This window comes from Podarcis bocagei (genome assembly GCF_964188305.1).
Source record: "Podarcis bocagei genome assembly, chromosome: 14".
Classification (NCBI taxonomy): domain Eukaryota; kingdom Metazoa; phylum Chordata; class Lepidosauria; order Squamata; family Lacertidae; genus Podarcis; species Podarcis bocagei.
The window spans coordinates 53,017,809-53,035,777 of NC_138139.1; the positions used below are offsets into that span (position 1 = coordinate 53,017,809).

Genomic DNA, 17,969 nt, shown 5'->3' on the forward strand with positions numbered 1-17,969 from the left:
GTATTTCCTTGTCCTTCCTGATGCAACTCTTTGGTTTGTTGTATCCAAATACAGTGGTGCCTCGCAAGATGAAAAGAATCTGTTCTGTGATTCTCTTCGTCTAGCGGTTTTTTCGTCTTGCAAAGCAAGCCCATTGACGGATTAGCGGATTAGCGCTATTAGCGGCTTTTAGCGGCTTATCTGCTGATCGGATCAGCTGATAAGCGGCTTAGCGGCTTAGAAAAAAGGGGGGGAAGGAAAAAAAACCAGCAGGAACTCGCAAGACATTGTCGTCTTGCGAAGCAAGCCCATAGGAAATTCGTTTTGCAAAGCACCTCCAAAACGGAAAACTCTTTTGTCTAGCGAGTTTTCCGTCTTGTGAGGCATTCGTCTTGCGGGGCACCACTGTACGCAAATATGATCAGAAGAGTCTTTCAGGTAACCGTTGTTAAGTCATATATATAGAGCTTTAAAAGTTTTAACCAATACTTTAAATTGGGCCTGAAAATCGACCCAGGTAGACTATTTGGTCCAAACTTGGCATTTTTCTTTTAGGGCTTTGAGAGTTAAATGTATTTTAAGACAAGCAGACTCTCCTCTCTCCCACCTCCCACCAAGTCATGAACTTTGTTCTATATAGCTGCACTCGAATTCCAAGGCTAAAGCATTGACCCCCCCCCAATAATGTCACCTTTTTAAGGATCCAGCTATAAATAACTTGAGCTCCTTTGCTGCATAATAAAGCAATTGAGAGGAAGGCATGCTTTCCTGGCAATCTCTAGAGACACTTGGGCCTTTTCATCCGAGAAGAGGAGCTGGTGTGGAACTTGTCCCTCCATGTACACAAAGTTTGAAAAGTATCTGCAAGTGTTCCTTTAGAAACAGGAAGCCAGGATGTAGTTCTTCCAAACAAATGCAACTTAAAATTTAAAAAAGGATAATCTTGCAAGCACTGCTTTTTAAAAAAATAAATAAGAGAAAGTGCTGGTACTCACCATGAAGTTGTTATACCAGAAAAAAAAGAACTTCTTGCAACCATGCTAAATAAATCTCAGCTGTTGTGCTAACTTCTTGCACCATGGTCCCAGCACATGCAAATGATTCTGGAAGATATTGTTATGATCTTCATGACATGCAAGACACAGGCTGGCTGAACTGAGAGAACATGACTTTGAGCGCACCCAGCACTCTCTGGCAAGCTCTCCACACATTGCAGTGTATGATGATGATGATGATGATGATGATGATGATAATGATAATGATAATAATAATAATAATAATAATAATAATAATAATAATAATAAGTAAAAATAATAATTTTTTATTTATACCCTGCTCTCCCCGGCCAGAGCCGGGGTCAGGGCTGCTAACACCAGTAAAATTACAATAAAAACATAATGGGGGGACCCAATTTAAAATACAGGTTAAAAATACAATTTAAAATGCAGCCTCATTTTAATAGTAGCCCATAGATCAAAAGCATAAGGGGAGGGAAACATAAAGTTCAGACTGAGCCCAAACCAAAGGCCAGGCGGAACAGCTCTGTCTTGCAGGCCCTGTGGAAAGATGTCAAGTCCCGCAGGGCCATGGTCTCTTGTGACAGAGCGTTCCACCATGTCGGGGCCAGTACTGAAAAGGCCCTGGCCCTAGTTGAGACCAATCTAACCACCTTGCGACTTGGGACCTCCAAAGTGTTGTCATTTGTGGACCTTAAGGTCCTCCGTGGGGCATACCAGGAGAGGCGGTCCTGTAGGACTTTAAGATCAGTGGGGGTAGGCAAGCTCTCTTTTGAGGTAGCTATTCTGCCATTCTTATTGGCCTTTTCTGCAGCTTCAGGGAATTACAAATTGGGAGAGTGCTGTCTTCAGGCTCTGCTTAGGGGCTCCCTACAGCTATCTGGCCGGCCACTGTGAGAACAAGATGCTAGACTCGATGGGCCTTGGGTCTCATCCAGCAGGACCCTTCCTGATGTTCTTAGGATTGCTGTGAATCATCCAAATAAGAGGAGTGTTCGCTGGAACACGGTTGAAAAGCCTCTGCTGTAATAATGTGCATCTTAGCACATTAGACCAAGACAAAACCAAGGGCTGAGTAATAGTGTTTTCTACATTCAGATTGCGTAATCATAGTAGACGTTAAAAGAAAAATGAACCGCTCAAAAGGAAAATATGGAATCCAGTGGTGTGTGAACACAGGAAGGCGAGTGCTGTTGATTACTGGGTGAAAACAATCCCTCCCCACCAAAAAAACACATTTACATCTGAAAATGGTGCATTGAGAGTAAACCAAGTTGCTGCCACCTGCTGGTTGCTTAAATATTGCTGTTTCAATGCTCGGGAAACATCCGTTCTGGTTTGTGGAAAACAGCCACTCAAAACATAAACATTATATATTCCTTTTTGGCACTTAAAAATAAAACAGCAGCTATATGTAAAAAATGGGAATGACACTAAGGGAGGTGGGGGGAGAAGGACAGGGAGAGGGAGGGAGGGAGGCAGGGAATGTTTCAAAGTAAACATTTAGATTAGATTCTTTCATTTTTATCAGCAAGTGATAAACGAGAAGCAAAAGCAAAGATGTGTCTGCATCTCCTCCGTCAGCCAGCAAAAGTGTTTGCAGCGCTCTTCCTGTTGCTATGACAACTGCTTCACCAGGCTGAGAGAATCTATCTAGCACCTCTTTAAGCAAGAAGTGGTGTGCAGGAGTGTTGGAGAGCGTGCAATATTGTGTGTGTGTGTGTGTGTGTGTGTGTGTGTGTGTAATCTCTCTGTGTGTATGGGTGGTATTCAACTCAGTTTCACGCAGAGTCAATGTAACTTAGCCACGTTCTTTAATTTCACTGGGTCTAATCTTGAGTAAAACTTAGGCTGAATAGGTGCACACACAATTTCACACCATGTTATCCCAGGGCTTAACTTGGCACATTGGAAATTTTCCCCGTTGCTCAAGCAATCTGTGGATTCAATACAAATGCAAGAAGAACAGGAGAGTTTGTATCCCAGGCAAGCGCAGGATATTTTGCTGTGTCAAGGGCAAGGTGGTTCCTCCACTCCTTCCATATACAGAAGATGCCCGGGTTGGCAGTTGAATCTTACTTCAACAGGACAGTTCCTCCACTGCACGTAAGAGTACAAGGCTAGTCTGGGCACAGGGCAGGCCAAGTGTTCCCTGCCCCTCAGCATCTCCTGCCTGGAGCAGATGCCTCACTCCATGTAATGGTAGGGCCGGTGCTGGGCCGTGTTCAGAAAGTGGTGGTGGGGGATGAGTGTTCAGACCCTTGGGCTCTCACTTGTGGGGTGCCTCAGGGTTCCGTCCTCTCCCCCATGCTTTTTAACATCTATATGAAGCCGCTGGGAGAGATCATCAGGGGGTTTGGACTGGGTGTCCATCAATATGCAGATGATACCCAGCTCTACCTTTCTTTCAAATCAGAACCAGTGAAGGCGGTGAAGGTCCTGTGTGAGTGCCTGGAGGCGGTTGGAGGATGGATGGCGGCTAATGGATTGAAGTTGAATCCTGACAAGACAGAAGTACTGTTTTTGGGGGACAGGGGGCGGGCTGGTGTGGAGAACTCCCTGGTCCTGAATGGGGTAACTGTGCCCCTGAAGGACCAGGTGCGTAGCCTGGGAGTCATTTTGGACTCACAGCTGTCCATGGAGGCGCAGGTCAATTCTGTATCCAGGGCAGCTGTCTACCAACTCCACCTGGTACGCAGGCTGAGACCCTACCTGCCCGCTGACTGTCTGGCCAGAGTGGTGCATGCTCTAGTTATCTCCCGCTTGGACTACTGCAATGCGCTCTACGTGGGGCTACCTTTGAAGGTGACTCGGAAACTACAACTAATCCAGAATGCGGCAGCTAGACTGGTGACTGGGGGCGGCCGCCGAGACCACATAACACCGGTCTTGAAAGACCTACATTGGCTCCCAGTACGTTTCCGAGCACAATTCAAAGTGTTGGTGTTGACCTTTAAAGCCCTAAACGGCTTCGGCCCAGTATACCTGAAGGAGCGTCTCCACCCCCATCGTTCTGCCCGGACACTGAGGTCCAGCGCCGAGGGCCTTCTGGCGGTTCCCTCATTGCGAGAAGCGAAGCTACAGGGAACCAGGCAGAGGGCCTTTTCGGTGGTGACGCCCGCCCTGTGGAATGCCCTCCCATCGGATGTCAAGGTGATGGACAACTACCTGACATTCAGAAAACATCTTAAGGCGGCCCTATTCAGGGAAGCTTTTAATGTATGATATTTTAGTGTTTTTTGGTTTCTGTGGAAGCCGCCCAGAGTGGCTGGGGAAACCCAGCCAGATGGGCGGGGTACAAATAATAAATTATTATTATTATTATTATTATTATATCAGGAGCCTACTGCATATTAAGAGCCAATGTGTTTTTCCTATACCCACTGCAGGTCAAGAGTGAAGCAAAACACACAGGGTTAACAACCCCACATGAAGTGACTTTGTTGGGATCTGTATCACTTGTGAGCAGATGGGACAAGGCCTTTTCTCCCTTAGGTGTTAGCTTTCTAATAGACAGCAGTTAGCTTTCTAATGGATAGGAGAAGTGTCACTGTACATGACCCTGTTGTAGCCATAAGGACATAAGAAGAGACTGGCTGATGGTTCAGACCAGACGCCTGTCTCATCGAGCATCTCACAGAGGTCAACCAAATGCCACAAGTAGGACTGGAGTGGGACAGCGTTCCCCACTTCTGATTCCCAGCAATTAGCATTTAGAGGCCTACTGCCTCCAACACTGTGTGTGTGTGGGTGTAGGTGTGGGTGTGGGTGGGTGTGCATAGCCATCAGTATGTAGCCACTGAGAGCCTTATTCTCCATGAATTTGCCTAAAGCCCACCATCAGGTCAAAGGGGCAACACAGAAGGAAGACTAGGATGGCAATTAGGAAGAAGAGACAATAAGGGTCTTTACAAGCCAACAGAGGGTTGTAAAGGGGCAGGGACAGTCCCCTTGGTTAGAGCGGAGGTCTCAGGTTCTCAATGACTTTTGTTTATGAACACAGGAAGATGCCTAATCCAACTCAGTATTGTCTGAAGTGAAGGACATGAGGCAGGAGTTGATAATGCAGGTGAGCTGTGCACAGGTGAGCTGCAAGCAAGCTGCTGGCCAGCTCTGTGGATGCTCTTTTTATTGACACAATATGCAAACCCAGGCAGATACATTTTGGGCTGTGACCTTTACACATCTTCCAGTCCTGAGATTGTAGGGTGGTGCAAAGCTATTTTGGCACCTGTTTCTACCGTGTCATTTCCCCCTTGCACAGTGTATTGAGACCCAGCGTGGTGTAGTGGTTAAGAGCGGTAGACTCGTAATCTAATGAACGCGTCTCCGCTCCTCCACATGCAGCTGCTGGGTAACCTCGGGCGAGTCACACTTCTCTGACGTCTCTCAGCCCCACTCACCTCACAGAATGTTTGTTGTGGGGGAGGAAGGGAAAGGAGATGGCTAGCCGCTTTGAGACTCCTTCGGGTAGTGATAAAACAGGATATCAAATCCAAACTCTTCTATGACGAAGGAGACAAAGGTCTCAGAGACAAAGGTTACAGACAGGACACCGCAGACTACTGAGACCGCAAAAGGTCAGACAGAGGGCAAGATGTTCAGACAGCTGTGGCTTTATCTGCGAGGGGGAGTGTGCTCTTCACCCAGCGATCATTCCTACAGTTGTCAACCCTGACTGGCAGCCTCTCTCCAGGCTTTCAGTCACGGAATATTCCCAGCCCTACCTGGGAATCAAACTTGGGACCCTGCACTACAAAGTAAGTTGGGGAGGACCCCAGAGTCAAACATCGCAGCCACTTTGATAACTATATGGCTGCAGTCTCTGCACGTCACAACTTTTAAACTCATGAACCTGAAGGGATGTGTGTGTGTGTGTGGGAAACAAACTCTCTGCATTACATGGTAAGGGGTTTTCTGGCTTTAGTTTTCTTTTATTTATTTAGAGTTCAGGTTCCTGAGTCAAACAGCTGAGTCCATCTGCAAGGAAGCATGAGGTGAATACCAAATGCTAGGCCACATTGCATGCTGGGAGCAGGAAGGAGTTCCAGTTGTTTCACTGGTTGGGCCACTTAGAAATACAAGCTGTGCACACGCAGGGGTCTATTGTTATTCAGCATAATAGGGAAGAGGCCCCTCCGTCCTGAATTGGGAGCCTGCCTGCTGAATTATGGCAATGCTGCCGAGTCACAGCCCACTCACGGGGGGCACTTTGTAAATGGCTTCAAAGTGAAAATGTCCACTTGCACCTCAGCAGCCTTGAATCCAAGAACCACACAACTAAGAGTTATACATCAGTGGCAGCAATCCAGTCCTTGCCAGGCAAAGCTCATTCTGCTGGCATCCCTGCTGCAGATGGCTTTTGACAATTTCAAGCATTGAGAAATGAGGTGCTTCACAATAATCCACTCTGTGCGTTCATGCAACCATTTGTAGGCTCTCAAACAGCTACACGGAGAGTGTGAAGGCTGACAGGAAGCATTCAGCAAGTGGGAATGCAGAAATCGCTCTGCTCCTGCTTTTCAGGTCATTGTCTAAAATGGAACGACAACTTAGAAGCCACATCTGACCCAAGTGCCACCAGCTGGCACACAAGGGCAAAGTGAAGGTCGAGAAGAGGCGTAATGGCTGCAGCGGCAGAGTTTAATGGCCTGCTCTTAATACAGGGTCTCCTAGTTTTGGCTCTCCTAGTTCTACCTGGCCTAGGTCTCAAGTATCTGAACGTTCCCCTCTCCCATTACCTGCCACCCTGCACACCTTAAGATCTGCAGGAGAGGCTCTGGTCACAGCTCTATCAACACCTGCAACTCATGGTGCAACAAGGCACAACAGGGCTTCTCTTTTGTGGCACATTGGATCTGTAAGTCCCTGTCCTTAAAGATTCAGCTGATCCCCACACTGTCTGTTCTTAGGCATCATGTTAGACCTATTCATTTCCCCTGGCTTATGAATAATAATAATAATTATTATTAGTATTTATTTATACCCCGCCCATCTGGTTGGGTTTCCCCAGCCACTCTGGGCAGCTTCCAACAAAGGATTAAAAATACATTAAAACATCAGTCATTAAAACTTCCCTAAACAGGGCTGCCTTCAGATGTCTTCTAAACGTCAGACTGTTGTTTATTTCTTTGACATCTGATGGGAGGGCGTTCCACAGGGTGGGCACTACTACCGAGAAGGCCCTCTGCCTACTAAGATACATTGCTGCTGGATTATCCGATTTTCCTATTTCTTGATATTTTGGAATCAGAAAGGCAGAATATCCCCGCAAAAGAACAGACTCTCCTCAGCATGCCCAATAGCCAGGGATAATAAGAGTTGTAACCCAGAAACATTTGGAGAGCCACCCTTGTTTTAATGCTTGTTGCTGTGTAGAGGCCTAAACCACCTTGGAAATCCTGTTCCAACGTTGCTGGTCTGGATTGACTGGCTTGCTCACTCTCTCTCTCCCATCACTTTGGTTAAGTAGGTTGTGCTACATCCTCTATGTGGCAGCATGAGTCCTAGCCGTGGCCAAACTTTGTTCTGGTTACTCACAGAGCTAACACTGAAAAAGAAAGTGAGATGGCAAGGTAGAAAGTTTCTCAAGTCTCCCAGTCCTTTAGGACCCCAGTGAATACATTCAACTGTACATGAGGAACCTACTCACCCTGTAATCGGATGGCATAGCTTGTTCACAGTAGGGAAAACCTCAGGCGGTAGAATAAGGTGGAATCTGCACTACTGTGTTCATGTCACCATCAAGTGATTTCCCCCCCAAGATGTGCAACAGGTAATGTTGTGAAAATTCTAGCTACTCATTTGGAAGATGTTTTTAGCTGCTTTAGCTGAGTTTTCTTGGGTCCCTTCCAACTTTAAGATTCTACAATTTCCGTACATTTTCCTCCACAAAAGTGTCATGAACAGAGCAAGGAGTAATGTATGAAGAACCGTACAGTGTACAGTGAAAAGCCATGACTGACATCAGGGAAAGGGAGGCAGATGTAAGTCATCTTGCTATTATTGGATGCTGTGCAGCAGAAGAGAAATGACTTAACAGGTGCCATCAACTAAGTGCAACTGCAGCCTTAAATCCATGGCGCAGCATGAAATGCCTCTAAAGAGGAAGGGTTTTTGGCTACCCTCCTTGCATCTGCTGAGGTTACCTGTCCACTCACTATTTTTAAAAAATGCTTAAACTTTATTGTTGCTGTTGTTTTAGGGAGTGTTTTGTCTGGTTCTGTGCATTTGGGTGGTGCTTTGTCTTTTGCGGAGGCCACGAGCACCAACAACTTCTTCATACGTGCAATGGATATTTTGTGGTACCCACAACCATTTTAGATTTCTAAATGTGCCTCCCCAAACCAAGCCCAAAAGAGAGTCCCAATTTACTGTACGTGTTGAAGTCTTTTCAACACGTGGAAGCTGTGGCTGGATGGTTACGTGGGAGCCGGTTGAAGTTAAATCCTTCGAAGACAGAGGTCCTCTGGCTGGGACGGGACGATATGGGATTGAGGGGGCAACTCCCATCTCTTGCGGGGGTGCAATTAGTGCCAGCACCGTCCGTTAAGAGTTTGGGTGTAATCTTCGATACCTCCCTCTCCATGGAGGCGCAGATTGCAGCTATAACAAAGGCGGCATTTTTTCATCTCCGCCAAGCTAAGCAGTTGGCTCCTTACCTCTCTCGCCCTGACCTAGCCACTGTGATCCATGCGACGGTCACCTCCAGACTGGATTATTGTAACTCGCTCTACGTGGGGCTGCCCTTGAGACTGACCCAGAAACTCCAGCGGGTGCAGAATGCCGCAGCGAGACTCCTTACGGGGTCTTCGCTGCGGGATCACATTCATCCGGTGCTATACCAGCTGCACTGGCTCCCGGTGGAGTACAGGATCAGGTTTAAGGTGCTGGTTTTAACCTTCAAAGCCCTACACGGCTTAGGACCCTCGTATCTACGGGACCGCCTCTCCTGGTATGCCCCACAGAGGAACTTACGGTCCTCAAATAAAAACATCTTGAAGGTCCCAGGCCACAGAGAGGTTAGGCTGGCCTCAACTAGAGCCAGGGCTTTTTCGGCTGCGGCTCCAACCTGGTGGAACGCTCTGTCACAAGAGACTAGGGCCCTGCAGGACTTGACATCCTTCCGCAGGGCCTGCAAGACAGAGCTGTTCCACCAGGCCTTTGGTTAGGGCACAGCCTGACTCCCTCCTTTGGCAATCTTTACAATACTATAGTTTATGGTTGCCATCAATTTTGATTTTAATTAATTCTTATGATGTTTTTATAATGTGGCACTATTTTAGTGTTGTTAGCCGCCCTGAGCCCGGCTTCGGCTGGGGAGGGCGGGATATAAATAAAATTTATTATTATTATTATTATTATTTTACCTTCTCTATTTTGAAGAGAAAGTGCCATGGCTGTAGTACATCTTCAATGAGCTCCTGGAACCCCTGTTGAATACCAGTGACATACAACAGTATCTCTGCATTGCATTTTTAAAATATGCCCTTTGAAAACAACATTTTGCCTCCGAAAGACGGATAAGTGTACAGGTAACTCAGAACCTGTGCTCATTTAACTTGTGCGCATTCAGCTTTATACACTTGGCAACAAACATTAATTTTTTTTTAAGGTGGTGAAAAGGGGGTGGACATCTGGGAAAGACGACTTTGGTAATCCCGCCCTCTGGGAATGACCGCTGGAAGGAGAGTAGTAAGAAGAAACACCATGGTACACCCGCAGTAGCACAACTGGATGCCTTCATCTGCCCCAGATGCAAGAAAACATGTCTCTCCTATATCTTTCTCTACAGCCACAGCAGGCACTGTAACTCTCCAATTTTTTTACTTCCTCCTGAAGGCGCATACTTCCATTGTCTCCCAAGACAGATGGATGCCAACCAATCCCACCCACCATTGATCCTAGTATGTTTGGCTATACATAAGTTTGGCCTTATGCATTAGTAACCCCAGCGTTGAGAGTTGTCTGTATATAATTCCAAGAATTCTTTAAAGCACTGGGAGCCAGTGTGGTGTAGTGGTTAAGAGCGGTAGTCACGTAATCTGGGAAACCGGGTTCGTGTCTCCGCTCCTCCACATGCAGCTGCTGGGTGACCTTGGGCCAGTCACACTTCTGTGAAGTCTCTCAGCCCTACTCACCTCACAGAGTGTTTGTTGTGGGGGAGGAAGGGAAAGGAGAATGTTAGCCGCTTTGAGACTCCTGAAGGGGAGTGAAAGGCGGGATATCAAATCCAAACTCCTCTTCTTCTTCTTCTTCTTCTTCTTCTTCTTCTTCTTCTTCTTCTTCTTCAGCAACTAGATTTATGAAGGAGCCAGCAGTAACAAAGCCGTAGCAACAGGCCAGCTCTTCTACTTCCTCAAAAATAACCAGCTAAGCCAAACCTCCTTTAACCATTGCCTAAATGGCCTCATCCTTCCTCTTTCGCCCTGAACCCACTTCATTTTTTGGCTGCCTCACACATCTGCTTCTGGCAAAAGGAGGTGTCTTAAGACGCAGTGATGCCCGCCAGTTTCTGTGGAAATAAGATGCGGCTCAGAGACTGCTGGTTGCTGACCCCATATTATAGCGTACATGACCACCGCTGTTCTCTAACAGAACTTAAATTATTTTACAGACACTTCACTAGAAAGTACAGTAACAAGTCACATTTTAATAGATTTACAAAATTCATATATACAAAACAGTAAGCTAATTCAAAGCTATAATACACATTTTTACACCACATTTTAAAAATCTAATACACAGCTTTCATAAGCTGCTGCTATCACAGCAAAATAGGTCACAAAGAATTATACTCTTTTAGTGCTTACAAAAGAGCAGGGTTGTTTTTAAGCACACAATTAAAAAATATTACCAGTATGAATTATGGCACTTTCATCACAACTTATTTTTAAATTTGTCACCTTTCAACAATAATTAAGCTTTTTTTGCTCAAGTTAAAGATTAAGGCAAGTACAGGCCTTTTCTGTCCACAATACTAAATTTTCTGATGATTCACTACAATATACGAGCTCTAGGGCAGTATTCTATATGCACCACTGAGCATGGAATACTGCCCTAGGGCTGGTATGGTGCAGTGGCCAATTGTGAGCAAGAAACCAAGCATTCATGATGTCAGTTGTGCTCCACTAGTAGCTGTAGGCAAACCACTACTATGTCTGCAATATGGGTATAAAACTAGCCTACTCGTGCAAATATGTGGAATATAGATGAAGCACCACTTGAAAAGGAAGACATTTCTGAAATCACTTTTCAGGTATAATGTCAACACTAGGCAGCATTTTTGTCAGTTCCCTATTTAATTTTTTCTGCTCCCAACTTTTGACCTAAAGCCCCCAAGATAGTGAACAGAAAACAAACAAAAACTTGGATTTATGCTGCTTTCTTCAGCCACCAACCAGGGAAAGGAACCAGATGAAATTGTCCCCAAGCAGATCAGTTGCAGCATGGCCACTCTGTATTGCTCTTATGTATGATCTCTACCAATAAGAACCCAATAACATGCCATGGGCCAGGTGTGCTTAGGAAAATCTTTGGAGAACTCTTGAGGTAGTCTGGGGAAGAACTCCCATGTGATGTAGTTGTTGCTGGGCTAAATCATCCGGGTTGGTAGAACAGATGTTTGGGCCCGCATGAGAGATCCTGGAAGTACAGTGGTACCCCGCAAGACGAACGCCTCGGAAGACGAAAAACTTGCTAGACGAAGGAGTTTTTCGTTTTCTTAGCCGCTTCGCAAGACGCATTTCCCTATGGGCTTGCTTTGCAAAACGAAGCTTGCCCCGCAAGCTCCGGGGATAGCGGGGAAGCGCAGCGCGTCTTCCCCACTGTCCCCGGACTTCTTTTGAAGCAAGGGGCGGCGGGGAGAAGATCGCTTCTCCCCGTTGCCAGCCCCTCTCTCCCCGGACCCCTTTTGAACCAAGGGGCGGCAACGGGGAGAAGCGATCTTCTCCCCTCCGCCCCTTGCTTCAAAAGAGGGGACAAAGGGGAAGGCGCGCGTGGTGCCTCGCAAGACGAAATTAATTCGTTCCGCAAGTTTTTTCTTCTTCCTATGGAGACCGTCCGGGGACAGAGGGGAAGCACCGCGCGCCTTCCCCTCTGTCCCCGGAGATTGCGGGGCAGGCAACGGGGAGAAGCAATCTTCTCCACGCCGCCCCTTGCTTTAAACAGGTCCAGGGACAGAGGGGAAGGCGCGCGGTGCTTCCCCTCTGTCCCCGGACGGTCTCCATAGGAACGCATTGATTGATTTTCAATGCATTCCTATGGGAAACCGTGCTTCGCAAGACGAAAAACTCGCAAGAAGAAAAAACTTGCGGAACGAATTAATTTCGTCTTGCGAGCCACCACTGTACTAATCAAGCAAGCCAGGACCAGCCTTCCTCCCCTCTCCAGCATGTTAGGTTTGTGTGTGCAGGTAGACTTTTATGTGGAAATCATTCAAACATTTGATTACCCTGCCCACATCCCCAGTAGTACAAGCTATGCATCTGTTTCAGCTCTTACAGTGCTTCCAGAAAGTAGATTTTGTAATGTTTAGGTTGGTCCTAATTAGGGTTTTGTCATACTGTTGCTTCTGTGTTGTTGTTTTTTAACCTAGTGTACGAACACAGCTACCTATATTTTTGAATGCTTCCAAGAAAGTATTCAGGTTGTATTTTGACAAGGGAATGGAATTTTACCATTGTGGAACAACCACTGAAAATACCATTCTGTGTGTCTTTGCAGTTTGAATTTGGCACATAAATCATGAGAATAGTCTTGGTTGATCTGAAAGTACACAATAGAGTAAAATAAGGAACAGTCTTTTAAGGTATGAGGGCCCCAAATGCTAAAGGCTTGATTTTGTTGGTTTTGAAGAGGATACTTGCTTGCCTTTTAGAACATTTATCAGACCTTCTGCATAGCCAAAGCCTCCCAAGAGCACACTGCAAGAAACCTGAATTTGCATGTCCCAGTTATAAACAAACAGGCAGGCTAGGGGAAAAAAAGATTTGTGTGTGTGCCAACAGCTACAGTAGTGCCAATAAGTTGTTTTAATATGCTGCCAAATCCTTATTCTGGGGGAAAGCATACAGGCTCTTCATTGGTGGCTTTTGTTTCAATGCATTTTGTTTCAATACACACAACCGTTAATGCTTAAGCAGCACTGTTTGAAAGTCTAGAAACTAGATCCTTCTCCAAATCTCTCCCTCCCAACAAAAAAAACCCATCAAAAAAGAGCTCATCAAAAAAACCCCAACCCTCGAGGGTCGGTATAAAACTATGGGAGGTTTGCTAAATCCTAGGTAACTTGCTGGCCCACTGATAAGGGTTCTTTAAATCAGTGAAATGAATTGGTGGCAGAAATAGAAACATCTACCATATCCACAGCAGTGGCGGTATTTTAGTCATTATCCCAGAGGCCACAGAAAGCCTTTTTTAATGGGCCTCAAACTTGCCAAGTATGGTAATCTCTGTTCATCCCTTATAAATTTTTGTGGATGGCAGAATGCTACTCTTTATTTTGGATAACACATCTGCTAAGTTGATAAACTCAAGAGTCAGTTTCAACAATATTCTGTTATGCTAACATGGTAAATTCTGCTCATGTGCACAGTCCACTTGAATATGCAGTGTGTGCATAGTATAACATAGGAACTGTGAACTCATGCCAACTTGCAGCTTCCATTTCATGAAAAATGATCCCCCCCCCCCGGCAAGTCCTTGCTCTTGGAGAGTTTATATAAAAACAAGCAGACTTTCAGCGGAAAATCTACTTCCACCTGTGTGTGCACATCGATGTAAATACATATATACGCACACACACACCGTTAAATACATGAGGGGGTGATCCTCTTTGTCCATGGCTAAAAACACCAAATGCACAATATACATTATTTACAGCAAAACTTCATCTGACAAATGAGAAGCTGAAGTTGAAGCCTGTTTGGTATGTAATATGCCAAAGCATAAGTTCAAGGCCTGTAATAGACTGATGTGTAACCCATTTCCCAGCTTAAAAGTATCATTACATCAAGTATTCCAACAAACAAATCTTTCCTCTCCCTGCTAATTGTACTTAGGACAAAATGTTCTCAAGGGTTACAATTAAAGGCAAATGTCTTGTGGCTTTGGCAAGAGGAAGAAAGAGCGGGTAATTCAATGGTTGCAGAGCACCCAATACTACTGTACTGGATTGCAAAAAAAGATTTTGAATTCAAAGCAAACTATTGAAACACAGTATATGAGCAGTGCTAGGATTAGAAAAGAGGTTTCCCTTATCTGTGTGAAGCTATACTGTTAAAAGATACTTTTAGGATTCCAACTAGTTATTTAAACCAGACTGCACTGTAATCCTGAAATTGTTAAAACATCCTGCCTGTTAGATGCTAAGCTTCTACTACAATGTTAATCACAAGAATTATATCAGTGTGTGATCATGACCAAGGTGTGCAGCTGAAGGGATGAGAAACTGGAGAACTAGAGCTAACAGCATCTTAAATGGCAAAATAAATTGGTTGAAAAATGGATTAGGTTGAACTTGATTTTGACTGCAATCCTAATCTCCATTTACTGGGAAGCAAGTCCCACTGAATTCAATTTGGTTTACTGCTAGGTAGACATAGTTTAGGATTGCAGCCTTAATCTGGCTACTAAAATCTTTACGGTAAGTTTGCCCCAGCAAGGGGCTTCCATCATACCAAAAGATAACTATCTGATACCAAAGGAACACAGTAATATAATACATTTTACATGCAAATACTACGGTAGCCATACAGAAAAAGAAATACAGTACACAACTAGGCAGAGTTGTAAGAAAAAGAACAATTTGAGAACTGCAGCATATTATTTCTAAGTTTTTATTTTAAAACGCAAGTGGTGGCATAGTTCAGATTGTTATAAATGGGTTTGTGCTACTCCCTGCCACTTAAGGGCAAAGAAAAGTTAATAGGTAAAACCGAGGCACTTTGGGGTAGAAAATACATAAAGTTCAATTTTTTAATTGAATAGTCAAGGCTCCTTCTAGATTGTATATTACTGCTGAGGATGCAAATTAAAATACTGTGACCAGAATACATAAGAGCTACTTATGAATGCCATGGGTTGTGAACATGTCTAATGGGAATTTTCTCCTTTAAAAGCAGGTGCATATTCCACATCACAAACTGCTCTTGAAACTTCTCATGTCAAGATAGCTATTTGAAAAACACAAATCAAACATCTTTTTAGGCATGTGGAATTTCAATTTTCAAAAGAGACATCAATGAAGAAACCCAATGAATAGAAATCGGCAATCGTAGCTGAGATGCTTCCCCCTTAACCCTTGACTAGCCATTCACAGCCTGCAAAATTATTCAACACTTTAGCGTACTCATGGCAAAATTGCAATATTGTTTTCTTTTCTAGAAGCAGATATGAAAATGGTAAAATAATTGGTCCTAGAAAGTAAGACAAGTGTCACTAGAAAGTCTCCAAATGTAATTTCATGTAATTTCAGATTGAAATGTCTGCAGTCACTATGTGGTTGTTGTCTTACTGAAATTTTAGTTTTAGATAAAAAGTAGGAGACAAACTCTTTCTTAATTTCCAAAACTTAGCTTGATTTTGCACAAACATCACTATAAGAGTGGAAAATTTCTGGTTCAAAGTCGGGTACACCACACAAAAACATGCTTATATAAATGTGAGTAATCCCCACAGGGGAAAAAAAAAATCCTGGAATTTGTCCAAGCAGAAGTCACGAGAGATTTGTTTTAGTTTGCTGTTATTGGTGGCATTTATACCTGGAGTTTTGCCTACTGTGCAAGACACGATTGTCCCAGAGGGGCATAAGCTACAGCATTCTGATATCATGATACAGGAAAGAATAAGCCCTTTATAATTTGATATGACAAGTATGGTACCAAAAGTATGGTAAACATTTCTTATGTTTAAGAAGATCCCTGAATAAAGTCTATAGCACTGAAAATGTAGGGTTTAGTGTAGTTAATACATACCTCATATCAGACAGAGTGTGAAACATCAGTACACACAAAATAGGCACCCATAGTTAAATTCAACACTTTAGAATTAAAAAGGAAGTTCACATCAACATTATTCACAGCCTCCTGCAAATTCACATGTATTCTGTAGTAGCCTTAAAGGGGCAACTTTAAACTTGACAGTTTACAATATTTTAAGTGTATATTATATAACCTAGTAAATTCATACAGCAACAATTAAGGATTAGTTCAAAGCAGAGCTCTTCTTTCCAAACTCAGTGCAGCTGTAAAGTGGAAACCTCAAGAGCATTTGGCTTTAGTGCTATGAGCAGCCTCTGCTTACCAAACATTTGGCTAAGGAATAGCATTAGCTTCCCTTTTATGAGAACGCCCATAATATGTCTCATACATAATATTCTGTCAAGAGAAAGTTTTCATATAGTTCCAACTATAGGTTTGAGAACAGAGTTAATGTCTCAGCAGAGCATCTGTGTGAGCTCCAGCCTCATGCTATATGAAAAGTAAAATAAAAAGAAAATAAAAGTCTTATTTTCCATGATGCAATAAACACTGTAACATGTAGTGCAAAGTACAGCCCTGTGTTGCACCAACCCAGGTCTTGGATTTCTGCCCCCTTTCAGGCCAATTGCTAAAATGAAATTCACTAGTGTGGCCAGCCAAGTTCAATTTACAGTTGTAAACTTCGACAAGAGGGAAACTGTAGAGAGTCTCAAAGAAGAGCTGGATAATCATTTTGGCAAGCACAGTCTGGTTACTGGCAAACAATTTTGCATACACCAAACCTAGATATTGACATATTGCAATGTATTCTCCAAACAGAAGTATCAATGAACTTATTGGATTTGTTAATTCAGCACCCAAAACAAGTGAGGCAGACAGGCTTTACAACCAACAAACTCTCTTGCACAATGACAGTGGATTAAAAAACACAAAATGTCTTTACGTCATTTTTCAAACTTAGAAATATCTTTTCAAAAGGCAGAAGGCAATAATGTTATTAAGAGTTCAAAAGAAGGCACTGCACTTGCAATTTACTACTTTCAGTAGTTTTTTTGTTTGCTTGTTTGTTTAGTTAAGTGATACAGTAGCTAGCTTGAGCTCTCACAATCCTTCTGCTTGTTTCTCCTCCATTGGGACTGGCTATTTTGCAGCTTCCTTGAGCCAAGTAACAGCATGGATATTTTTTTTAAAAATCCATCGTATAGGCTATAAAGGTTGGGCCTTCAACTAGGCTAGGTTTGAATAGACAGTTCCTTCAATTTTCCTTCACTGCAACATAATATCCTTAAGGTTTTCTTGAAGGATTGTATCCTTCACGGCATGGAACACAAAGCGGATGTTTTCAGTGTCTATGGCTGTGGTAAAATGATGGAAGAGGGGTTTACTGCGATTCCGTCGCTTTCTGTCAAAACACTGTACCAGGTAACGCTGAACATCTTCCAGCCGGTGAGGATCACCCCTGAAGTCTGAGAAGTACTTCTTAATGCTGACATTCTTCACTTTCTCCACAAGTAGGTCCATTTTGTTAAGGAAGAGAATGATGGAGACATTAAAAAAGAGCTTGTTGTTGACAATGGTTTCAAAGATGTTCATAGATTCAACTAGTCTATTTGTGCGTCTATCTTCCATAAGGACCTGATCATATTCACTTGAGGAGACCATGAATAGTATAGATGTTATCCCATCAAAACACTGAAACCATTTTTGGCGTTGAGACCGCTGTCCACCCACATCAACCATTTTGAAAGGAATCTTCTTGATGATAAAGTCATGCTCCACAATCCCCTTGGTAGCTTTTCTAGCCAGCAAGATGTCTTGCTTACTGGGAAAATAGTTCTGCAGAAAGAGACATGGAGGCAGGGAAAATATCAAAATGGATCAACAGCTGCTTCCATTGAAAGAGGGTACAGATACACTGAATCAGGGTAGTGACCAGAGGGGTAAAGGAAGGAGAGAAGAAACTAAAGATCAATCTTAAACAACCTGCTCTGCT

The 17,969-nt window shown here is 43.9% G+C and overlaps 1 protein-coding gene across 1 annotated transcript in view; it reads right to left on the reverse strand.

Moving 5' to 3' along the window:
- Positions 1–10,627: 10,627 nt before the first annotated feature.
- The window catches only part of GNA12 (G protein subunit alpha 12), a 39,351-nt gene continuing 32,009 nt past the window's right edge, over positions 10,628–17,969 (reverse strand). Inside the window, exons 4-5 of the mRNA XM_081169661.1 lie at positions 12,339–17,812; positions 10,628–11,639 (exon numbers count right to left, since the gene is read on the reverse strand). Coding sequence (XP_081025787.1) covers positions 17,243–17,812 — 570 coding nt within the window. The 3' untranslated portion in view covers positions 10,628–11,639; positions 12,339–17,242. The remainder of the gene's footprint in view (positions 11,640–12,338; positions 17,813–17,969) is intronic.